Source organism: Lucilia cuprina, chromosome 4, assembly GCF_022045245.1.
Source record: "Lucilia cuprina isolate Lc7/37 chromosome 4, ASM2204524v1, whole genome shotgun sequence".
NCBI lineage: Eukaryota > Metazoa > Arthropoda > Insecta > Diptera > Calliphoridae > Lucilia > Lucilia cuprina.
The window spans coordinates 504,717-531,608 of record NC_060952.1 but is presented as its reverse complement, the minus strand read 5'-3'; the positions used below and the strand labels follow the sequence as shown (position 1 = coordinate 531,608).

The window sequence follows — 26,892 nt, the reverse complement described above, 5'->3', positions numbered from 1 at the left end:
GCTGATTGTCGAAAACGTGTAAAAAATCGATACATATGTACTAAATATATACAATATTGCCAGTCTCAATTAATACACCTTTTAATTCAATTATTATTTTTTGTTTTTATTTACAAAAACTTATAAATGCACAAATTTCGCTTATTATCATATAATTATTATTATTATCATTATTATTTTATTAATATCATTATCTGTGTTTTATTTGTTTTGATTTTGTGGGGGATAAATATTAATACTTTGTCGTAGCGGCGTTACCATTTACTTTATTGACTCGGGCAATAAATAGGAACAAATTATTTACTAAAATTTCTTATAGTTAATTAAAAAACTCGTTTCTTTATTATAAGCTTCTCTATATAAATCGTTATATTGAACTGGTATGACTTTACTATAATCTCTTTTTTAAATTTCGTTCTAATTCATTTGTTAAATATACACTAAAATTTAATTTTTTAAACAGTTACAATGGCCTGAGGTTTTTGTATACATACTATTACATTTTAAAATCTTTATGGAAAATAATCTTAAGTTAATACAAAATTTGTGCTTTTCTCTTAAGAAAGACCTCTATTAGACTTTTGCAGTTTAAAAATATGCAGTGTTGTTATTATTATCGTTTTTGTTGGTACTGAGTTAAAGCTGGCCAGCTAGAGCACATGATCTACAACAGAATCTGGCATAGTATTTATTCTTGCAGTAACGTCCCTTTACGATAAGTTTACAGTTGGCAAAATGTTCATTGTCTATGCACTCAGGATTTAATGGAATTGTTGCTAAATTCGGAAAAAGTAAAAATTTTAATATTGAATCGAATGATACTTAATATCTTAACACTTACATTCAACATTAACACTTTCTTCACTGATCGAATAACTAACTGCATTAGCTGCTTTGCAGCCATATTTACCAGAATCAGCAGAATTTATATTGTTAATTACTAGACGATAAGGTTCACCTTTAAAATACAAAATAAATTAATTAAAAAATTAAAATTTAGGTGCAATTAAAACCCGTTTTATATTTCCAATTATACTAATCCTTGTATACTGTCAATATACTAAAAAACTGCTATGTGGGTTAATTTTTATCGAATTTTATCTTAATACTACTATTTTTAAACGATTAAAAATAAAGTGATTTTCTGTAAGAAATGTATACATACCAACTGATATTTGGATTCGTTCGCTTGGTAACAGTGGTAGGCCATCTTTAATCCATGTTACATTCGGTTTAGGGTAGCCTTGTACAGAACATCCTATAGCAATAGTGGAGCCGGGTGTATAATTATTGTTGGGATCCATTCCTACGACTGCACTTACAGGAACTATACCATAAAAAAAAACACAAAAAATGTTAATTATTATTATTATTAAGTTCGATTTAACGCTTACAAATATACAATGTGAACCTAGTACCTATAATTATGATCATGCATTTAATCGTGCAATAGTTATACTTACTTGCAGGTACATAAGGTGGTGGGATTGCTGGAGGTCTTGTGGGACGATATGGGAATGATGGTCGCTGAGTTACGGGAGCTTTTGGAGGTTCCACAATATATTGAAGATATTGTGCATCCTCATTGGTTACCGCGCGTGCAGGGCCAACGGCAACTAATGTCACTTTAATAGATGCTGGACGTCTACTTAAACGATTCCAAGCATCGCAAGTATAAGGACCCAAATCAGAAAGTTTGACCGAACGGAATGTTAAAGAATAATCACGAGCTAATTCATAACGCTGACTAACCAATGGTAAACGACTACGATTTCGCCACCAGTGTACCATGGGCGCTGGATGACCTCCAGCAGGACAGCGAACTACAGCAGGTCTATTTAATGTCACTACTTGCGTAACATTTCTATCACCATATACATAAGCAGGCAAATTAACAGGCTCTATAGTGGTTAGTTTTAAAACAACATCAACATCAAGCAAAAACATGCACAAAATCACAATTAAATTTGTTATTATTGAAATACCAACACCACGTTAAATAATTAAACAATAATACAAACCTGTAACTTGTAATTCAACTTCACGTCTGACAGGTTCACCCAATCCATTACTGGCTACACAAACATAAGACCCACTGTCGGTCTGTCTAACTTGTACGATTGTTAAATCACCGCTTGAGGTCAAAACGTAACGGCCTTGATTTGTGTCAACCTTAATGTACATTATATGAAATCATACGTCTAAAATTAAATGATTAAGAAAAAAGTACACTTACCACTACATTGTTACGGGACCAGGTAACGTTAGGGGCTGGATTTCCAGTGGCAAAACATCTAAGGACAGCAATACCACCCATTGGAGTTTGAACATCTAATTCTTGTTTTTCCTTTGGAGCTAATGAGGCTCGAACTTCTCCTGGATAAACAACAACAGGAGCTGCTGTTGTAGGCGCTGTTGTACGGACGGTAGGTGGAGTAGGGCGTACACAAACGAAACCACAACCATTGCTACAGCATTTGTTATCATCCCTACAATCAGCATCAGTGTAGCATTCTCGTCCGCAAATACCGTCGTCAGCGCTTAGTTGTGGACAGAGGCCAGGTTTATTGCTGAGACGGCAAACTGGAATAAATTGTCCAGGTACGTTCGGAGAAACTTCAATCGCACACTGTTGTCCATCATTGCATGCGTGATCGGCACAAGGGTTGTTACATTCGCAGCGTTGACATTCATTATCGTCAACAGGAATACGCCGTACTCCATAAGGACAAGCCATTGAGTTACATTCATTTTCATACGATTCGCAACGATTTGGCAAAACTTCATTTGTAATATCCGTTTCTAAAGGAGGAATTATTTACTGGTTAGAATTAAAAGTGTGTAATAAAGTTTTGAAATTTAAAAATTTAATCCGTATCCAAACTTATAATACCCATACCCGTGCATCTTATAGTTTTAAAATTATGAACGTGCAAAAAATCTTAATCTAATTAGAAAAGGCATAAATGGGTTTCAATAAAGTGCAAAAGCAGTAATGTGCAAATATATTGTATGTTGTATATGTGCTTTTAATGGAATAGTGCTTAATGTGCTTAAATGTGCCTATAGTGACTAAATTAAACCCATACAGGCAACTGGGCTTACTTGAACAGAAATCATAACAAGATTCATAGGAGCGGAAATTATTTTGATTGCCCGCACAACCCGAATAGATAAACGAAATACAATTGCCACGAGCATCATCATAATACCAACGACGTTGAGTCTCTGAACGACCTCTACAACGTCCCACATCAACTTCCTGTTTGCAGATATCTGGACTCATAATAGAATGGTTAGGTTTGTCTTGTAGTAGAAAGTAGATTGTTTTAGTACCTTTATTATGAGGGAATGTAGGCTCTTGGCCAATTAAACACACTGATTCACATTCGCCACGATTTTCAAACCTATTGCCGGTACCTTGGCAACCGCCATAAGTAAATGGCTCACAAATTCGGGAAGTCTTATTAAAGTAATACCGCGTTTGCCACTGACGACATGGTCCGGTTGCCACTTCCTCATTGCAGACGTCTATTCGAGGCCAATTACATTACTCACCGCTTATGTAAATTAAAAAATGGAAATTTAACTTACCAACACCCTTGAATTCACCGCACTGCCGCTCACACTGTTCCCGAGATTGGAACCGATTACCATTTCCACCACAACCGGTATAAGTAAAAGCCACACAAATCATGCTTTCATTATCGTAGTACCATGCTGTGGTACTGTTATCGCATTCCCCAGCCTCCAGAGGTTGGTCACATACGGAATAAGTCTAAATTTTAACAAATAGCAGATAAGTATATTTTTCCAATTCAAAAGAGTAATAATTAAAAAAACTTACTGAAGCAGGTTGTTCGCCACTTCCACACCGTGACATGCATTCCTGTTCAGTTACAAAATTGTTTCTATTACCTCGACCACCAGTAAATTCGAATTCACTACATCTACCGATTTCTTCATTGAAATGCCATCTGATCATACTTTCAGTTCCATTACCTCTCAGTGGTGGTAAAACACATGTCTCCTGAGCGGGGAAGCATTCATTTTCACATTCATCTTCCGAGGCATAGCTGTTAGCATTGCCACCACAACCTGTGTACACGAATTCATCGCAAACGCCATCAACACTGTTATAATACCAACGAACCTGGTTGTCTAAGCAGTTTCCAGTTGCAACTGGCAAGAAACATTTGCGAGCGTCATCAATTTCCGGACTTGCTTCCAGGTCAGGCTCAAATCTAGTCTGGAAACCTGGTTCCGCACTACAGTGTTTGAGACATTCCTCTTCTGAAGTAAAGCGATTACCATTGCCTCCACAGCCACCATAGTAAAATGAAGAACATTGAGAAATTGTAGAATCGAAGTACCAGTAAGGCATGTAATCATCACAATCGCCTGTATCTTGTGGTAATAAGCAGACATTCTCATTTGTCGGCTGCTCAGGTTGGACTGGAACGGATTCGGGGACGGCTTGTGACTCACCAATACATTGTCTTTCGCAATCTGCTTGGCTTTCAAATCTATTTCCATTACCACCACATCCTCCATAATAAAATTGCCGACAAACAGAATATTCCTTGTCAAAGTGCCATACCATAGTGTAGTTGTCACATTCTCCTTGAGCTGGTTTCTCATCACACACATTGATGTCAGTTGGTGGTTGGACAACTTCTGGTTGTGGTTCAGGTTGTGGTTCTGGTTGTGGTTCTGATTTTTTTTCGCATCTTTGATTACAAGCGTCCTCCGAAGTGAACTTATTTTCATTTCCACCACAACCGCCATAATAAAATTGACGGCAGCGTTGATCTTTAGTATCGTAGTACCACATAGGTTCATAATTGGTGCATTCTCCCACTTCTGCGGGAATTTCGCATATATCCTTGGCTAAATAATACGTACATATACAAAAAATTATTAAATATAAAATTAAACACCTAAATTAAAAGAGCATCACATGTGCGAACATCGATTTTCAAGCGACAACATTGATCGCATTGATTCATATGATGTATGAATGAATATATGTGTGTATTCCAAAGGAATATTAAAACCTTACCAACTTGTTTGGGGCAATGATCCTCGCATGATTCCAAAGATTGGAAATTGTTTTTATTTCCTCCACAACCAGTGTAATAGAAGGGCATGCATTTCTTATCTGCCTCGGAATAATGCCAACGTGCGTGTTTTTCGCCGCAATCACCGGTTTTCTTAGGTAATGAACAATAATCTGTGAGTCATGAGGAGAATGCGCAAGAAACACGTGCATGTTGTTTTACGTATATGAAAGGTTTACACAAAAAATAGCAGGCATAATAGCAAGCAAGGTGCATAAGGAGAGGGAAAATATAATAAAGGTAATATTTATGATTATATTGCATACTATCACCAAAGGAAATTAATAGGTAATAAGCTGTATTATTTAATATCATTACCATATTAAGCATAACCAATGCTAGTCTAAACTTATATATTATCTAAATGTAAAACTAAATATCAAACCTTTATGTACTCCTGGTTGACGACAGTGGTAATTACAAGCATGCTCTGTTGGGTAATTGTTTTTGTTACCCTTGCAGCCACCATATCTGAACGGACGACATACATCAGTCGCATTATCATAGTACCACCGTTCAAAACTACCTTCGCACGGTCCTTCATCCATTGGCTGTTCACAAGTGGCTGTTATGAGACTAATATTTAATATTTTCACAAAATTATACACTTTATATACTTACGAATACTTTCACTAACTGTACATAATGATTGACACTCTTCCAGACTGTCGAAACGATTATTTGTGCCATAGCATCCACCATATTTGAATTCTTCACATCGTCCACGATCAGAATCAAAGTACCATTTGGTAATGTATCCTGTGCAGGGTCCTTGACTCTTAGGTAAGAGACATGCATCTTTTCCTTTAAATTCTTGACAGGTTTCCTTGCATTCACTTTCTGAATCGAATCTATTGCCGTTGCCTCCACATCCGCCATACCAAAATTTAGCACATGCGCCATATGAAGTGTCAAAGAAGAATTTAATGGAAAAGTTACCGCAGGTACCAGTTTCTTTGGGTAATTTGCAGGACATTTGTGGTGGTTCTTTAACATTTTCGCAGCCATCAAATTTATCACCTTGGGCAGAGGTAACACCATCAGGACAACAGCCATATTTGCTCTCTAAACAAGTACAACCTTCATTATTAGGTCCCTTAGCTGGCGTTTTTTCATCTGGACAACATTTAAATTCTGTTTGAGAACAATGACAGCCATAATGATGAGGACCTTGAGCCACAGTAATACCATCGGGACAGCAACCAAATTGCAATGTGTGACAGGAACATCCTTCAAATTTAGGACCCAGAGCGGGCGTAAGCTTGTCGGGACAGCAACCAAACTCTAAAGTTTCACAGCCACATCCTTCACTGTTAGGACCACGGGCAGCAGTTTTTTTATCTGGGCAACAACCGTACGGTGCATACTGACAGTCACAATCTTCAAAGTTTGGACCACGAGCGCTGTTAATGTTATCAGGGCAGCAACCAAATGGTGAATTTAAACAACAACCTTCTCCTAGAGGACCATGTGCTGGAGTTTCGTTGTCTGGACAACAGCCGTATGGTTCGTAAGTACATGCCGGGCATCCTTCATTATCAGGACCAGTAGCCGATGTTCGTCCATCATTACAGCAGCCAAACAGTGAGTTCCTGCAATTCTTTTCATCAAACACATCTTCGCATCCCGCAAAGTTTTTGCCAGAAGCAACAGTTTTACCATCTGGACAGCAACCGAACTCACTAAATGAACAAGACTGTACAGTAACTTTTGTTAGTGTTGCATCGGTTGTTTCAGAAATATCTGTTGTATCAAAGATATCAGTTGTTTCTTGTATATCAGTACTGTCTGTACTAAAAACATCAGTGGTTTCTGGAATATTAGTACTGTATGTTTCAGCACTTTCAGATTCCAGAAGTTCTGTAGTTTCTTCTGGTATTTCAGTAGTTGTGGTTGGTGGTAATGTTGTTGGTTCTGGACATCCTTCGTAATCTTCTCCTTCTGCAGCTGTAAATTTATCTGGGCAACAACCGAATAATGTTTCTGCACATTGTGATTGAGGACAGCCCTCAAAGTTTTTACCACCAGCTGGAGATACACCATCATGACAACAACCAAATTCGGTTTCAGCACAAGTCTTAGCAATAGGACAACCCTTATCAAAAGGACCTTTTGCAATATGTTTTCCATCTGGACAGCATCCATGCTCAGTTTTTTTGCAATCCTTAAGCTTTTTGGCTTTACATTTTTTCACTTTAGATTCTTTTGTAATAGCGGCTTCCAATGTGTTAGGAGTACTCTTCTCATAATCTTCCTCAGTTGTCCATATATCGACCGTGGTAAATTCATTTGTTGAAAGTGAAGAATCACCAGAAGTGTCAGTAGTTGAGTCGAAAATAACTGTAGATTCAGTTTCCAAAGTGGTGTCTCCGGACGATTCCTGGCCAATTGTTTCTGTTGAAAAATCTGTTGTGTCTGATATACCCAAAGTACTTGATGGTTCTGTTAATTCATCTGATGATTCGGAAGTATAGGATGTGTCTGTAGATTCAGAAACATCTGTACTTGATTTCAATGATGTTATGATATCAGTGGATGATATAACTGTTGTAGAATCTGAGGATAAAGTAACATCAGTAGATGTAGACATATCTGTAGAAGATGTCTCAGATGATACAGTGGTTTCATATAACTTAGTGGAACTTGATGTCCATATAGAAGATTCAGTTGAAGCTAAAAGTTCTGTCGATGTAAATATGTCTGTAGAAGAAGTAAGATCAGTTGTTTCCGATGATTCTGTAGCTGCCGAGGAGTCAGTAGAAGCAAAATCTGTTGAATCTGTAGATTGATCTGTTGTAGAAACAGGGGATTCTGTTGTAGTATCTGTTTGAAGTGTAGAATCCCTTAAATCTGAGGTTGAAGAATCTGTGAAATCGGTATATTCAGAAGCTTCAGAGAAATTAGTTGAATCAGATGCTATTGAGCCAGTAGATTGGACTGTCGTGTAAACAGATGATTCTGTAGTGGGTTCGGTTGAAATTGTGGACTCTGTAGAATCTGAGTTTGATAAGTCTGTTGAATCTGTAGATTCGGTAGTTACAGTAGACTCTGTTGAATCAGTAACGGATGAATCTGTAGGTAGATTTGTTGTCGAAACTGAAGACTCTGTGATTGTTTCGGTTGAAAGTGACGATTCCGTTGAACCTAGGGACGTCGAATCCGTTGTTTCGGTAGATTCAGAAGACTCTGTTGAATCAGTAACAGATGAATCTGTAGGTAGGTTTGTTGTCGAAACTGATGACTCTGTTATTGTTTCGGTTGAAAGTGACGATTCCGTTGAATCTAGGGATGTCGAATCCGTTGTTTCGGTAGATTCAGTAGATTCAGTTGTTTCGGTAGATTCAGTTTTTTCAGTAGATGAATCTGTAGAACCAGTAGATATCTCAGTTGAATCAATTTTATCTGTTGCTGATGAAGATTCAGTAGAAGTGTCTGTTACAGAAGATGAGTATGTAGAGGAATCTGAAGATGATGATATGTCTTCAGAAACAGTTGTTTCAGATTCGTCTTTAAAACTAGTAGATTCAGAATTACCAGTTGCACCAGAGAATTCGGTAGATAGTTCTGTCGACGAATACGATTCAGATGTATCTGTATGAAGTGATACAGTAGTAGATTCTAAGTCTGTAGACTTGGAAATATCTGTAGTTTCGGAACTATCAGTAGCAAGTGAAACAGTGTATTTATCTGTAAAATCGGACGATGTAGTGTCAGAACTATCAGTAGACTTGGTTATGTCTGTTGAGATTTTAGTTACAAAAGTACTTTCTGACACGTCAGTAGAACTATAAATATCGGAGGATGTCGTATCGATATCAGAAGTTGATGAAGATTCAGTTGAAAGGGAGGATTCCGTAGATGAAGACGATTCGGTTGATGAATAAGCATCAGATGATAGAGAGGAATCTGTTGATAATGAAGATTCCGTTGATGAAGAATATTCAGTGGATGAAGATTCTTCCGTCGATGAAATTGTTGATTCAGTATAATCAGATCCAGTTGATTCTGAAGGATCAGTTGATTGAGAGCGATCTGTAGTTTCAGAAGTTGTTTCTATACCGTCACCGCTACCTTCCGTAGCAATACTAGAGAACTCAGTACTCTCTGCTTCGTCACCTGAACCATCGACAGTAGTAAGAGGAGTATCGGTAGAAATTTCCTCATCGGTAGTGTCTACTGAAGGAGTACTGTCACTCAACATAAGATCATCAGTTATCAATGATGACATTGTTGATTCTTCATCGAAATCAATACCATCAGAAGTCTTCAAATCTTCACTCATTTTATCGGTTACATATTTTATGTTGTCATCGTCCTCTTCTTCACAGTCTTCTTCATATTCTTCATCAGTAACCTGCTTATCAGTACTTTCTACAGGCATGACCTCATCTTCTGTGCAGGCTTGAGTATTACATTTTTCAGATAGCGACTGGATTTTTGATTCGTCACAGTTATTGGATTTCGTACCGTTTGTCAAACATAAGACCTCGCGTTGCCTTTCGCCTCCCCCACATGGCTTAGTACATGATTCCCAGGGTCCAGTGAACCACTGGCCAGGACACTCCTTGTCATCACCCTCACATTCCTGCTCAGCTTCAGGTTTAGAAGTGACGTCACATTGAGAATCGTCCGTTACTTTCGTAATAGTTTTACCATCGTATTCTCCACACAAAACAACACGTGACTGAATGCCTTTGCCGCATGGCGATGAACACTTACTCCATTCGGATGTAAACCATAAAGTTTTACATTTTTTGGATTCACAAGGTCTGGATAATGATGGTGTTTCAGGTGCGCAAAATTCATCATCATAAACCTTTCCGGATTTGGAAGCGCAAATTGCAGTACGAGTTTCTGTTGTTTGTCCACAAGCATCGCACTGAAAATTAATTTTTTATTTTTTTTTTATATATGTAGGTAAATATCTACGTTGAACTTACACCACTCCAAGGGGATATTATCCAATCCACACCCTCACATGGAGTCAACATGCACACTTTTTCCGTTTCTGGCTTTTCTTCAATGCAATCGTCATCGTTTAAAACTTTTTTTCGACCGTTTTCCTCAATATAGCAAGTAACTTTTCGCTTTTGCTTGCCTTCGCCACATAATTTATCACACTGCAAAAAATGTTATTTATATAATAGAATTTAATTCAAATAATCGAAGACAACACAAAAAACACACATGAAAAACTTTTTTATATTCGTCAATATTTTTTCTTGGTAAGACTTAACCTATTTTTGTAATTTTTTTCATAATTAAAAACTTTTCATGGAATATGAATTACGACAAAATACTTTAAATTTGAATTGTTTTTCTATAAATTATAAAAAAACTAAATCTTTTGAACCATATCCTTATTTTAAAACCATTTTAAATAAATTATTTAAAGAAATTAATGCCTGTAATATAGTCTTAAAGGCTAAAAATCAGATTAATATGTTAGAAAATATACAATATTAAATTTTATGCTTTTTTATAAAAATCAAAACTGTAACGAAATTTAAAATTTTTTTGTGTGAAAATAATCTGTGTGCCTAATTTCATCAAAATCAGAGAGTATAATGCAGAAAATTTTGTTTATATTACATAAGATAATTTTCCTGATTTTTAAAACCCTTTAAGGAATTTGAACCATTAATTGTTTACTTTCATTTGCCATTGGACAAAAAATCTCGTTGCATAGTGAATTTTTATTAAATATTGATTATGAAACAAGTAAGAGTGTTATATTCGACCATGTCAAATCTTATATACCTACCATCAAATCATTGCCGAAAAAATACTTTCTTATAAATAAACTTTAAATTTATGAATTGATGCTTTTACTATTATTGAAAGAAATTCATTTTCTGAATAGGGTGGGGTCAATTACTGACCGATCCCACTAAAAATTTGGTAGAAAGATATTGGTACTCCCACAAAATTTCATAAAAATCGGAATGCAAAATATAGCATAATCGGTGAACTTTTTAATAAAACACGAATTAACAACTATAGGAAATAAAACTTACTGGTGTCCATGGACCTAAATGGTATTTGGGACAGTTCTCAATATCCCGGTTGCACTCTTGCTGATTGGCAGGCTTGTTTCCAACTTCTTCTAAGCAAACTGAGTCTTCTTCAATAGTATTTTCTCCTGTTGCAGAAGTGCGCTCACAAGTAACAGTTCTATTTTGCATGCCGTCTGAGCCACAACCTTTAGAACATTTTCCCCATTCGCTTGTAACCCAATGAGGAGCACAAGGTTCCATTCCACATTCTTGACTTTCTGCTGGCTTTGCCCTTTCATCACAAAAGCTTACGTCAACCTCTTTCAAATTTAGTCGATTATTACAAGTGACTGTACGTGTCTGGGTTCCACCACCGCAGGATGCAGTACAAGGTCCATATTCCATGTGGGTCCAGGTGTAAACATCAGGCGTACTGGAACTAACTGATTGCGGAATACTGTATTCATATTCGATACTAACGTTTTTGTCTTGAACTAACATCACAATAAAAATTGGTTCATTAATAGGACCAAGACAAGTTAACTGATCCGGTGCTGCAAAGCCCATAGGTTTTCTTTGATAGTTCCACCATGAACCAGCAAATTCCATTGATCTAGGAAAATCAATTCGAAAATTTCCATTCAAATAATAATGACTACTTAAGTTCCGACAAGCTAAATAATTGTTCGATGGGGATGTCTCTTGTATACGAATATTTGTGGCACCACTTGGTATCAACAACAAGTCATTGTATCCTGCAGCTAGGTTATTTGTAGTAAATCGGTCAGCAATTGTACGGCATGTTGTTCCGTCACCTCCACATTTGCGACAAATGTCCTCTTTTGCATCAGATCCGAGCATCATATCACAACCCACTGGTTGACATTGACCATCAACACATACGTCTAAATCTTTATCATTGCATCGTGTTCCATCAATAACTTTAGCCTTGTGTCTGTAGTAAAAACGCTCGCCATTTGGCATACAATTTAACTCACAAGGATTGGGAGCATTTTTGTAAGGAATCCACTCGTAGAAAATTCCATCAAATGGCTGATGATTAAAACGGGAACACTGTTGACTTCTAAAATCTGGTTCCCCTTCAGGACAATCTTGGGTATTGCAAGAAAAATATTTACGATTTCCTCCCTTACATATAGGAGCACCATTTGGCCTAAACAAAATAACAAGTTTTTATTAAACTCCAACACTCATTATCCTTTTAAAATATCTCAAAATCTTACGCTGTTCTCAAACATTCTCTTGTCTGAAACGAAACACCGCCTCCACACGATCTCGAACATTCAGAAGCTGAACTCCAATCGCTCCATTCTGTGGAATCATCACCCTCACCCCCAGGTATTATCGAACTCGCAGGAAGATACATATGTGCGCCATTTTGTCTTTTTAACCGCTCACCAAACTTAAACAAAAATCACACATTTTATAATATATTAAAAACATTTTTAGTTTAATTTTCTAAATTGTTCTATACTTACAAATCTTGACTGTGACGTTTGAATACAAAGTAATAGAATGAATCCTATCAAAGGCGGTAATCTGTAAGTAACAATTAATAGTAAATCCATTAGTCGTAATTTTAAAGATCAAAACTTTGACAATTTAACTTTAACACTATTATACTAATTAAAATGTATTATTACTAATATAATACGAAAGAACAATTAAAACTATTATTACTGAATATTTATATTTATTTAAACAAAAAGACTTCATTTTTCCAAAATTAACATATCTTTCAAAAAATTAAAAACTAGTTTTTAATGTTTGAAATTTTGAATTTTAAACTTAAAATTAAAATATAAAATACTCCTCAAGTGTTGACCTGCTGCGGAACACATCGCAAATGTATGTTTTTATGTATATTTATTAGAACTTTATTTTTAGTTTTAAACTATTCGTATTTATACAGGAAATATTAAATGTACTGAACACTAGAGTGTCCAGATAGGTAGTATTTTTTTAGAATAGAGTAATAGAGTAAAAAAACATGTTACTTGTATAGAAAATTTTTATTAATTAAACGTTTTTTTATGTTTTTGTATATTTTTATGTTCAATATTATCCAAATTATCACGTGAATATTAATCACTAAATGTATTTTTGGTTATGTAGAGATAAGGGTACATATTTTTGGTACTTTTTTTTAAACATTGTTTTCTATTTATTGGTGTGTCAATATGATATTTATTTATAATCTCCCACTATGATGTTGCATTTTTTGGAATAAATCCTTTTTTACATCACTAGGAAGAAAAAATGCCAGCAGTTGTGGAGAAATGGGAATTTTTATTGTATTCAATTTCTATTATTTGGATCCCGGATTCCAAGCTTTACTTATATTCAAATTCAGTTGAATAACATGGAACTTTTTAAAGTGTACTTTTTAAACAATTCAAAGCAAATTTTAATCTATTGAGCTTTTCTGTGATATACAACTTTAAAAACTAAGTATTTGGAAAATCTTAATCTAGAAAAATTTGTTTCAAGGTTAATAATTAAAATTATACTTATTTAAATGGTAATTTTTTCAAAGAAAGAATATCACTACTTTTTAATACCTCAATGTAAATATCAATGTTATTAATACATTTACGTTCATTATAACTTGGTAATAACTAAAGATAAGATTTTTTAATGCCAATAATTTGTTTATATGTTCACGGGAGGATAACATATTTTAACATACGAATACCCTATTTAAAAAAAATACACAGAGGGAGTTTTTTGGTACTTTTTTGTTCTTAACTGATACTTTTTTAATTTTTTGTAATATTGAACATAGAAACATGAAATTAGCGATGCAAGGTACTGAATCAGTTATCATTGTTTACTGGTTCTTTTTGAATTTTCTACAATATTGAGTCTAGAAACATAAAATTAAGCATACTGTATCCTAATCAGATGATAATCTGTATAAGAGGTCTTTTTTATTATTTTTCGTTGTTTGATTGGTACGTGTTTGATCTATAAATATATAAAAATCAATGTATGTTTGTTTTTTTATTAGTACCGATCTTCCTGAAATTTTCACTGTGTGTTCCTCTATATCTGAAAGGAACAATAGGCTACTATTTGTTTTGAAATTTCAAGTGGGCGAGATGCTACGCCCATACTAAGACATTATTAAATCCGTATATATTGACTTTAGTGATTAATAATAATAAAAAGTGCGCGGATTACCATTAGGGGACGTGGCACCTCCCATATAAATAAAATACAAAAATTCGTTAACCTTGGAAACTATTAAAGTTAGAATATTAAAAATTTTCACCTCCCATATTAATAAAATACATATGAATTAAATAGAAAAATTCGTAAATCTGAGAAACTATTAAATCTTAAATCTGCTAATTTCAATTGAAGAACTTTGACATTCATGTGAACATTAAGAGAATAACGGGCGATCTATCGCTTTGCGCCTCCTATATGAATAACTAATTGAACATGATTCCTAAAATTTTGCAAGAACTCTGAACATTTTGAAAAAGACAGGGCGGACTGTGAGTCAGAGATACAAGTCGAGACGGCTCAATCCGACCAGCCGCCAACTTCTTTCGGTTCAAAAGCTAAGCCGGCTTAAACGTAGAAAAAATTTAACCAATTTGAAAATAATGAAAACTTCTATAATAATGATCATTTTCTATAGAACAAAAAGTTATTAAGACCGGTTTATATATAACAAACTATTATACAGAGAATTTTCAATATTACAAACGCTTATAGGTCAATTTCTGAAGAAAAAGTTAAATTTACCCGACAATTCATCCGCCGCCGGTATTTTCGTTCGGGCTTTCAAAGGGGTCTTGGCATTTCCTATATGAATTGAATTTTTTATACAACTTTGTTTAAAAATCCTGCGAAGTCATTAAAATTTTTCACTTATATCTCGAATCAAAATCCAATTAGATTTATTTTAACCAATTTAAAGAGAAGGCATTGGAAAGATTAGCTATTTAAGAAAGTACAAAATGCAATAAAATGAAAGCAGTTTTTCCCGAAAAATTTTTATCTACATATATACATAAAATGAATGTGTGTATGTTTATTTGATTGGACTTTATAAACATCTAACCCGTTGGACCGATGTTTCTTAAATTTTCACAGCGTATGTCTGGAAGGAACTATAGACTGCTTCTTATTTTTGAACAAAATGTACAAAGTGGGCGTGGCACCTTCCATATGAAAATATTAATATCTAAAAAAATATAACAGTTAGATTCCTCAAATTTTGCCGGAATCACTTTAGTGTCAATATGATTACTTACAGAAAATAGGGGCCGTGGCTCATGCACGAGGAACTTTAACATCCATGTACACATTTTCTGTTTACAATGACCGATGAGACTCGTTGAACATCCCATATGAATAAAATATACAAAAATTCATTTATCTGGGAAACTAATAGAGCTAGGTTTTTAAAATTTTACACGAAGAACTTTAATTTTGAGAATTTTTGAAATCGTGTAGTATTTTTTATTAACATTGCTTTTAGGGTAGCAAAGCACATATAGCTAGTGTACTTATAAATGTAAAATAATATAGATTGTAGTAGACTGCCCGCTGAGAGCAAGGCGTCAAAGCATAATGTTATGTGTCAGCAATACTATTTCATACTTATACCAGGTTATTCTATTGGAGTTTATGGTCGCGTGTCACTTGCAGTGACAAAATTAAATTGGCACATTACCAAAACGTTAACCAACATCCAATAACTGCTACACTCATTGACGTATGTTTACAAACATTTTTCACATGAATCAAAAACATTAAATTGACTGCAGATTAATTTGCAAGACTGTATGATGACGGTGATAATGGCAAATATTTAACATGGTAGTACTTGGTTGATTCTTTCAGTTTAGATTTTTATATATGCTAGTCAGGCGACTTTTTGTCTACTATTATAGCCATATTATTATATGTACGTATATTCATACCAACATACATATGTACAAATTTGTATATTTATAGGATTGTATGTAAATATGTTCATATTTTTTACTATTTGTTATTACTGCTTTACATACATACATATACATGCCTACATGAATTTGTTATTCTCAGTAAAACTGACGACAGTTTGTCGTTTGCTATTCTATGCCTAAAATATGGATCGTTAATTCTCATCATTATTAAGGGTTTTGTATGTGTTTTTTCTGTGTTTATTTTTTCCGCTTCGTTTTTTATCATTGTTACTCTTAGTTGTTTTTAATTATCTACGCTGTCTTGGCAGTGCTACCATCAAAATAAACAAATTACTTGATGCATAATATTTAATCAACAACACTTGACCTACAGCATTGCTCTTGATGCAACAATAAAGTCTAAAGAAGCCCAATAATTCGCACAAACAGAAAGCGATGGACGGGCGATCATGATGATGATGCCTCATATCCGAAGCACTTGCATTTATTTATGAAGCCATAATAAAAAGAGTTGATATGATAAAAGCATCATATGTTACATACATACATATATATGATTATACACAAAAATATCTATAAATATGTACATATTAGGGTGATCGTATAACCGACATCTTCTAAAAACCGATTTTCGATTAGTTGACGTTTGAATAACCTTTTGATGTTTTTCATTAATAATACAAATTATATTTTTAATTGCTGATATTAACATTTACTTTAATTTTTTTTAAACAATGTTCGAAATGAGTAAATTTAAAAAGATTGTTCCTATAGATTTAATCGCCTGATTTATGTACATATTTTTTTAATGACAATTAGAAAAAAAGTTGGAGACAGGAGCAGGATAATAAAATGTTATCAAACAATTTTATATGGTTATGATTCAAATTCACTACATATAAAGTCATTCTCAGGAAGTAATTTTAATGTTCTTCTTTTGGAAGATATTAGGAAGTGAAATTGTAGTATTATAGAACCCAACTAATTTGACTTAAACAATATTAACATAATATTTAAAATAAAATGGGTTTAATTCAAAAAATTTTAGAACAAAAAATATACCTTAAATTTTAAACCAAATTGGATTCTTTTTGCTTCTTTGAAAGTCTATAAACATCACTTCCACAGAAGGTTAAAAAATTCACTTAGTGCTACTTTTGAAGTGGTGATAAATGTTATTCTTTTGAAAGTATTTCGTTTAATTTTTGCTGGGTAAAATAAGAATTCTGAGAATGATTTTACAGTATATTTCCTTAATATATTTTAAGCCGGATTTAAGATTTAAGGGCATTAATTAAAATAGAATTCAATATTTCCAAGCTATGTAAGTAAAAATGTATGTATGTAGGTATATATGTACATATATATGTATATGTTGCGGTCAATGAAGAGTCCAGTAATTCTTTTGCATTCCATCACTCTTAATCATACATACAAATGCAAAAAATAATTTTGATGTTACTACAACAAAATACTCTAGGCCTCCCATAACAAATATGTCTAGATTTTAATAGTTCTTGCTCTTACACACATACATACGTTGACGCAATAGAATGTAAATGCATACATATATACACATATATATAGAATGTAAATACATACATATATACATTTATTTATAGATTATTTCATGAAAGGGTTTGGAACCAAAAACAGAAAGAGGAACATATTTTTGCCAGAGACTACAAAAATTTATATAATATTTTTCTAAAAGATAGAAAAGTGTGAAAAATACTTATTTATAAATATTGAAGTGGAACTTGTTATATGTATTATATTTAAAAATTACATACACAGAAAAAAATACAACCAATTTTTATCAGTCATAACTGGTTTAAAAATACCAGTATAACGATTACTATTTTAAAAATACGAGTACGGCTATGAAATTCATCATAGACAATTTTTGTAAAAACCAAAATCTTTCTACCAAATTTTATGAGGATCTGTCAATAATTGACCCTAGCCCTTTCAGAAAATGAATTTACTTCGTTCGATAATAACTAAATTAAATAGTTGGTATATAAGATTTGGCATGATCGAATATAACACTCTTATTTTACTTTTCGATATTTATGAACTCTCGTTTTTCAACTTTTAACGTTATTCAATGTTTTTTTTTTTAATTAAAACTTTTTTTAAATTTTCTATTATTTAGTGGAAAATTTCATTTTAATTCTTTTAAATGCAAAATAGCACAAAGCAGTGAAAAAGGCATAAAAAATAAACATGAAAGATTATCAGATTTATTATTTATTTACTGTTTTTATGGACGCAACACATTTTAAATAGTTTCGATATTTTTATAAACTGCCCAGAAACAAATAATAAGAACAAACCTTTTCCAAACAAACAGACAAAATATTTCAATTTATTATTCAAATTATTATTTTATCAATTTTTCTACAATGTGTTGAAACATACAACGTATTTATTATTCTCAAGAAAATTAATAAACATTTTGTATATTCTAGTAAATGTATGTACGTATGTTCCTAGGACTTAAAAGCTAAAAATAATATATTTTCCTAAATGCAATAAATTTGCAGATTAAAGTTCTAACAAATATGATACAAAAGTAAATAGTATGGGTGGGTGTTTGATTGTTTTTTTTATAAAACAATTAAATACAACATAATCATCATAATCATTAACTACAACAATCCTATGTGATGTTATGCTGAAATTTTAAACTAAACAAAAACTAAAAACTCACAGTATGTTTAGTATACGTAATTTATACAAGTTTTCCATTAAAAAATCGCTAAATAAAATTCCCAGAAATAAAAATAGAAGAACTAAAATTGTTTAGAATAAATAGGAAACAAAAAAAAATCAAGCACCATCATCATTTTAACAGCATCCAAAAAATGTTATTTCACCACTTTACGCGGGCACGTGTGGTTTTCATATTGTGTTCGGTATTAAAGTACAATTTATTTAATACATATGTAGTATTAGGTAAAAATTATTTAATGTACATATGCATTAGGCTAATCACATATGTATAACAGTCCAGTACAGACCTCAGTTATTTGGTTTAGGCCATGATTAAGGTGTCTGTCAGAAATACTGACAATTGGTTTTATTTAACAAAGGATATTATTTTTCAAAAAGAAAGTAACACATTTATTAATAAAAAACAATTAGGATAATTCCCAATAAACCAAACGATATTATAACAATATCGAAACGACATCAACTATCATAAGTGATTGTTGTATTTATGTACTAAATGGTATCTTTCCTTATGATATCGTTTTTCCATATAATTATTAAATTGTTTTTTTAAGCGTTTGTATTTTATTTATTTTTTCTTGATATTATATAAAATATTGTTTTGAGTAATAAAATATAATAACATAATCACATTATAAGACAAAAGTGTTCCCGCTTTCATATATCGTTCTTTGGCTTATTGTTATTTGAGTCCACATTTAAGGTGAAGTTAAATAGGTGCAAAAATTACGCCACAAAAGTAAGATTACAGATCATTTCAATATATATTTGGTTTAGCGATATTAACAAAATTTATGAAAATTTTATCTGTTTGAATATAATTACTTTATAATGAACTATTTTTTACACAGTAACTTGGGAAAAATACAAATCAAATCTTTTAGAGGTATGAACTATCTGCAGTAGTAGCTGAAAGCAATAAATCTTCTGACTCCGTCTACATTTTTGGGTGTAGGGTAACTTTAAACGAAGGTCAAAATTCACTTATAAACACTAATAACACGATTAAATTCTCCATAAAAAATAACTTAGAATTTGACGAAAGTAGAAAATCTCTTCTTTGTCAACAATAAGTAAAAATATTCCGGAATTAGGGAAAAAATTAAATGCTTCATTATTTAAAAAGTAATCACATTTTTAACGTAATTTATTTTAATCACTATTCCACTGAACATAGCATGAAATATTTTATTCCTTTATATATATTTTTTTTACTTATTTCACCAAATTATATAGTGCTGGTTACTCTTATTGCCTTATATTGCCACATACTTATTCTGGATAAAAACCATTGTAGCTAAACTTTAAGTTAAGGATTTTTTATTGACAACAAAATATTAGTAACAATTTGGATACAACAAATAAGGTAAAACGTTTGTATGTGAGTAAGTAGAACGTACGTCAAAAAGTACTACCCTAATCAACATATAGAAAATAAAATATAAAAAGTAATTTACCAAAAAAAATATTTCAAATTATAAAATTCTTTTGATCCTGATTTTTGGTTAGTTTTTGGTTCGTTTATATCAACCAATCACTTGAATCAACAATGTGAGTGCCTGAAAGTCGTGTTGGGTCGTTCACCTAAGCCCGTTTTTTGAAACCTTTTTTGGTTTTATTTATTTATGTTTAGAGTTTATTAAACTTCTTGAATTGCTTGTACCCATAAAGAGCTTCTTCAAATCGACACACATACATTCATATACAGCCGCTATTAAAATATGTTCCGTTGCATGCAGCAAAAATGTTACAACTTTAAAATTTCTAAAAGCACTAACTTTCTTAAAAGTTTACTTTTATCGCCAAAAATATATTATAAACAAAAATATAAAATTATAAAAAAGCAAATCAACGAATTTTTTAACAGTTGAATTACTTAATTTTGTACTAAAAATATCAGTGGGGATTAACATCAGATTTAATTTATTTTTAGATTAACTAATCTGATAATTAATTGGCATAAATGCCAAGTTAAAAACCCGCTCTTAAAAGGACTAGGACTGGTCCAAAACTAATCCAAACATGCATATAAAAAAAACATGCTTCATATTTATAGGGGAGTAGTTTTGGGATTACCTAAATAGATAATGTACAAAAAAATTCTGTTATATAAGTTAATTAATATATATTTATTATTGAAAAAAATCAAAACATCTAAATCCAGAACTTTTTCTAGCGATATAAAAATAAAACTATTTCTCACCAACCACATCAATTGATTGATAAATTCAGGTGAATCATGAAACGTATAAGAAACAAAAAAATATTGGTATACACCCCATCGATGTGAATTGGCTGTTCGAGGCCAATGAATAAAATTAATAAAGATATAAAAATATTTTCGGAAATTGTTGCAAGATCAAAATGATGTACAACAAAGTGTAAAAATTAATAGAAACAGATATTTTAAATTTGATTTTATTAACCTACCAAGAGTATTTGTTTATAAATATTTAAGTACATACATACTTCCCACAAAAGATAAAATGTAAATGATAATAAGAAATCATTATTAACATACACACAATTCCACCTGCACATCTGAAATGCAAACAACCCAAAATAACATTCTTAAAATTTTACAAAATTAAAAAAGTTTTTTTTTCTGTCAGCGCGATTTATTTATATTCAATAAACAAATTATTTAATAGTGAAACCCGTTGTTTGTTATGATAGTTGACAATGGCTTATATAAGTAATATAAAAATGGATAAATTGGACTTTTACCTTCATGTACCAAATGTTTTGGTAGATAGGGACTTTTGTTTCTTTGTTAATAAAACAATAAAATCTATTTCGAATTTTTGGTTTGCGTTTCAGGTGACGGTATACACATACGTACATACTTAGCAAAAAAGTCTTAGGAAGTAATTTTTATGTTCTTTTTTGAAGTTATTTGGAAGTGAAATTGTAGTATTGTAGAATAAAACTAATTTGAAAAAAATATATATTTTAGATCTGACAACTTTTTTGCATATCGAGGGATTATATTCAATAATCTCTATCTAAAATAACACAAGTTTACAGGAGAGCAAAGAAACTGTTTATTTCGCTAGTTCGTGAAGATTTTTGAGTTTCTTCTACAATATATTTTTACGACCATATTCGAAATCGTTATATAAAAAGAATTTAAAATTTTGCATTATTTGCAAAATTATTCACAAATTTATATCAGATAGAGCTTTTTTTCTACGAAATTTTATTTTCAAACCTTCAGATAGACAGTTTTTCATAGAAATATAATATTTTTATTTGATTTAATATTTATAAATATTATATTTTTTGCAATTTAATGAAGCAATATAAACCAAATTGTTGAAAAAGCAACAGCTTATGAGGTGGTGGTCCAAAATCAATGTTATATGGTTAAACACGGTAATAAAATTAATCAAATTTGTATCATAATGAGAAATATCTCGAAAACTATTAAACCGATCTTAAATACTTTTGCGGATTTGTATTCACCATGCCCAAATTAGTAAAAACATAGAGTTTGAAGTAATTTTTGGATAAGATAGAGAGTTTTGCGTTCAGAATTTTTTTTTTTTTTGTTTTTTTTAAGATAGAGAAATTTAAAAATTGCTATAAAATTGTCAAAAAAATATTTTTTTTCTTTTGAAATTTATGTTACTAGTGCGGGGTAGTTTTCTAGATATTTTGCCATCAAAATCTTATTTTCATGAAAATGACATATAGAGACTATTGAATATAGTCCCTCGATATTTAGTATCTTTTAAAATTTTCTCCGACAGATTGTAAAAAAACAAAAAAAAAAATCACGGGAAACTCTAATTTACATCGTTATTCGGCTGTATTTGAAATCTTCTCTGCCTGTTACCGGTTGTCAGCAATCCACCTTAAATAAGTGTATTTTGTTAAAATTGTGTATTTAGTTTTTAGGAATTAATAATGTTTATCAAAAACTTAAGATTTAAGTGAAACATACATACACATTCACAAATCAAAGTAATTAAATTGTTTAACTTTTTAACGCATTTTAATATAAATATTTAGATTATCTTCTAAAATTAACAACGGCAACAACACAATGAGCTAAACAAAGATATTTGTATGTACATATATTATATATATGTATGTCGAGTACACGCACTACTGACTCATTTCAGTTCTAAAAACCACTTTTTTGCTTTGAAGTGACTATAGTTTTTAGGTAATATACTAAAAATGGGTGCTTCAGTAAAAGAAATGTTTTAATTAATGAAGCAAGAAACCAAAAATATTTATTTTGTTTACATTACAAACATTGGCATTTCAAGTTTTGTATATTCATACATAAATATGTGCCTATGAATGTATATACATATATAATATATGGTAAAAAATAAAGTACCACATTTTAATTGTTTTCTTTTTACCAAAGTACTTACATACATATGTATAAAAGGGAACATGCCGGTTAAAGTGACCTTTTTAAAAAAAATATAGAGCATATTTTTTGCGTGGTCCATGCCTACTTTCGAGTATGTATACATCAAATTAAAAGTATATAACATGACTCTATATTATAGACCGACTTTGAGGTTTTCCCGAAAAATATACATATATTTGGGCCGAATTTGTTCATTCAAAAGAAATTTAAAAAATGTCTCTATAATTCTATTATAAATTAAGTTTTTATTTATTTATTTAATTAGCAGGCCTATGGCCGAGCGCATGAATTTTATCCTCTATGGTATATCCCACACCGGCATTTCTTAATAAATATTTCCTGATTAGCCGGCCTACGACTTGGCACAAAGATTCCTCTATGGTATGTCCAAGGCCGACTTCGCTTAATAAGGATTTCTTAAATAGACGGCCTGCGCAGGACGCAAGGATTTTCTCTTACACTGGCTTGGCTTAATAATGATTAGTACACATACGTTTTTGTTTTAATAGCAAAATCATAATTTAATTATTGATATCACCCTTACGTTATTTTGTATATAAGTTGATAGAAATGTTTTGATGTGTCCTTCGGACGAAGTGTATAAAATTCAGTAAACCCCATACAAGTGGCTCCTTGAAAAATATATTAAACGGAAATAAATTTATTGAGCAGCTAGTAATCGTAATCAAATTTACAGAAAATTGTTTCTTTGTATTCAACAATTATATTTTGAAGAATGGCGGTCATCGTACTTTATTTGATCCTCGCCTCCATATAATATCTCTTCAAAAAGTTATTTTAAAGCTGATGTTGATATGTTGTTATTATGAAATATAAAGTACAATTGAAAAAATTACTCCAACACTAATAACTGTTTTTAAAAAACAAGAATAGTGATAAAATCCGACAGGAACAAGTTTTATGGAATCCAAAAACTATTTAGAACATTTTATAAGAATAGTTCAATGTTTTTTATAGCGATGTTATTATAGCGATGAAAATCTACGTTAACACGTATTATAGGATTCAAAATTTCTTTACTAACTATTATGCTAAGGCAATTTCCTTTAAGAGCTTTGTGGTCAGTTAGTTGGATGTAAGAGGCATATGTAGAAAAAAGTTATATTTGAACTCAAACAATTAAAACGTCCACTTTAAAAATATAGAGGAAAATTAAGTGTCAAGTATTGTAAATGTAAACTAAAGCGAGGACGTACTGATTACTGTTTTAAGAACGAAAACATTATCTTTAACTTTATATGTATACTTTTATGTTTTAAATTAAGGTTTAACTTAAATAACTATTAATAATAAAAACTATTTTCTATAACAGAAAATTACGATATTATTGAAATTTGCATGATGTATATATGTAGATGAAGAAAAAATATGAATTCGATTTGCTGATTTCCTCGTTCATATGTACAATGTGTTTATTTATCTATCTATCAAGAAACTAATACTAAATCGATCGTATTAACCTTTTGCATATATTATTTTCACTTGACTTTTATTTATTTCACACTGGCAATTGTTAAAATATTTTGAAAGAAAAACACTCGAAGTCTGAGTAACTAAAGTAAATTGTTTCAATTACGTACGAGTCTTCATAAATCCATTTAGTTATATTGTATGATCGACTTGATAAATGTGGTCGACACATGACTTATGGTGGTCATAAAAACCACCGGCAAAATAATGGAAACAAGAAAAAGAACGAACGAACAAAATTATATAATACAACACAACACTTTTTAGCCATTCTACTTTTTTATTATTTTTTTCTTTATTTCATTTTTCTTTTTCCGATTTTTGTTTAAAAATACATGTGTATGAACGAGTATTTACTCTGAACGTAAAATTGCTGTCATGTTCTTTCAGTTCGTTAACTTAGGTCAAGTAATTGCAGATTTTTAAAAATAAAAAAAGTAAAAAATAACAATTAATTAACATGTGTATCGCTTGATTACAATACATGAAAGAACTTAATAAGTATAAGTGAGTAGAACAAATTTTATTACACCAGTTTTTACACTTTTTTCTCATAACTCAAACATCCAAGCCTTTTTTAATTCCCAAAAATGTTATTTTATTTCTTTTTGTCCATTTTCTACATTTGATATTTGTAAATGACTATAAAAGATTTCTTTTGGTAAATCCATGTCTACATTGTTGAAATAGTTGACAAAAACTTCGTGCATTTTCTAAACTCTTTTATCTGAAGTTGGTAATTTATTTTATTTAAGAAAGCGGTACATAACTATAAAATATAAGAAATTTTCATCTATCTTTTTAATTAATTAAAATCGTTTAAATTTTTAAAATATAACTGGTTTAACATGGATTTTTCAAACAAAATTTTTGTTGTTTGAAAGTTTTACATATAGTTTTCATAAATGTTTATTATTTTCGGTGTAGGAAAGCTATTTGTGAACCTAAACGTCAGAACTAAAACTGATATCTTCATGTATGCCAGTCTCGCACTTAATAACCGAAATATTTTGCTAATGTGAACGCGTAAAGCTAAGGTTACTTTACAATTAAACAATGTTTAATTACCTCAAACTAAATTATAAAAAGGTACTTATTATAGTGTGCTTTAGTTTTTTCACTTAATTACTCGTCGTTTTATAATCGCATATTACAATTTTAACCATTTTAATGGAAATAAAATTGTTCTTTGAACTTTTAAAATTAAACGTATTTGTATTAAATATTATTTGTTTATTATTGTAACTTATAATTGTTTTGGCAATTGTATAAATATTCGAAAAGAATAACTTAACAATTGTTTCAAAAAATATTAATGCTATTATTTTGCATTATTATTGATGTGAATATAAATAAAATAAAACTTAAATTATTTTCGCTCTTATACTGGCATCTCTATAACAACACATGAATCTGTTTACATCCATCTATATTCATATTTTTACTTCAGTTAACATAAGTGCAACAAATATCTTTAAATAAATTAGTCAGTTAAACAAATGCACATACATACATGCATATACTATGTACATTTAAAATGTTAAAGACAAAAAGACAAATATTTAATTTTACTTTAAATTTACTTCTTTATTTGTAAATTAATTGGTTTAAGCCTTAAACTTTAAGGCTTATACAATGTAGATGTAATTACGCAATGCATTACATTAAATCTGTGACACTTAAGTGGTTAAACAATTCGAAATTTGTATTTAAAAACATGAGTATTAAAAAATAAGAAATCAATCTAACTGTGCTTTATATCCTTTTAATAACCAAAATAAATTAATTCTTCACACTATCACATAAATATAATTTTTGAGAAATTTTGATTAAAATGTATCCTTACCGAGACCGCCTTGATAAATCCATTTTGTGTTTAGATATTATTTTTTGTTTGTTTTAGTATTAAGTGGCACTATAAATTCCCTTTTTTGAATTTTTAACTGTTTAAATTGAGAATATTTTTTGCTCTGATTTTGAGTATGAATATATTTTTATTTATTTTTATTATAGCACTTGATTCGACATACTATTAAATTGAGTATGTTAGTTTAATAGTTTTATTGCTTAATATCCTTGATTAAATTTACAGGATCGGGAGATATATTCATCTTAGAATTAGTTTGTCATAAATTTTTAGTTTATTTATCGTTTTCTTTGGAACGTGAAGCGAACACAACCGTTGGGAAAGAGCGCCAGTCAGCAAC

At 31.2% G+C, this 26,892-nt stretch overlaps 1 protein-coding gene across 8 annotated transcripts; it reads right to left on the bottom strand.

Moving 5' to 3' along the window:
* Positions 1 to 85: 85 nt before the first annotated feature.
* On the bottom strand, positions 86 to 26,892 carry LOC111683136 (papilin). Of its 8 annotated transcripts, XM_023445173.2 has the most exons (18): positions 26,532 to 26,891; positions 12,616 to 12,676; positions 12,361 to 12,539; positions 11,138 to 12,290; positions 10,061 to 10,240; positions 5,742 to 9,999; positions 5,506 to 5,685; positions 5,063 to 5,233; positions 3,848 to 4,890; positions 3,595 to 3,778; positions 3,337 to 3,531; positions 3,106 to 3,276; positions 2,237 to 2,802; positions 2,022 to 2,172; positions 1,464 to 1,901; positions 1,166 to 1,327; positions 842 to 958; positions 86 to 776 (listed from the first exon to the last, which is right to left on the bottom strand). In XM_023445173.2, the coding sequence occupies exons 1-18, from the start codon at positions 26,552 to 26,554 to the stop codon at positions 637 to 639; spliced, it is 9,372 nt and encodes a 3,123-aa protein (XP_023300941.2). In that variant the 5' UTR covers positions 26,555 to 26,891; the 3' UTR covers positions 86 to 636. The 8 variants fall into 8 exon arrangements, with proteins under 8 accessions (XP_023300941.2, XP_023300940.2, XP_023300944.2 ...); XM_023445172.2 differs by having other exon boundaries at positions 3,106 to 3,531; positions 26,532 to 26,892; XM_023445176.2 differs by lacking the exon at positions 1,464 to 1,901 and having other exon boundaries at positions 26,532 to 26,892.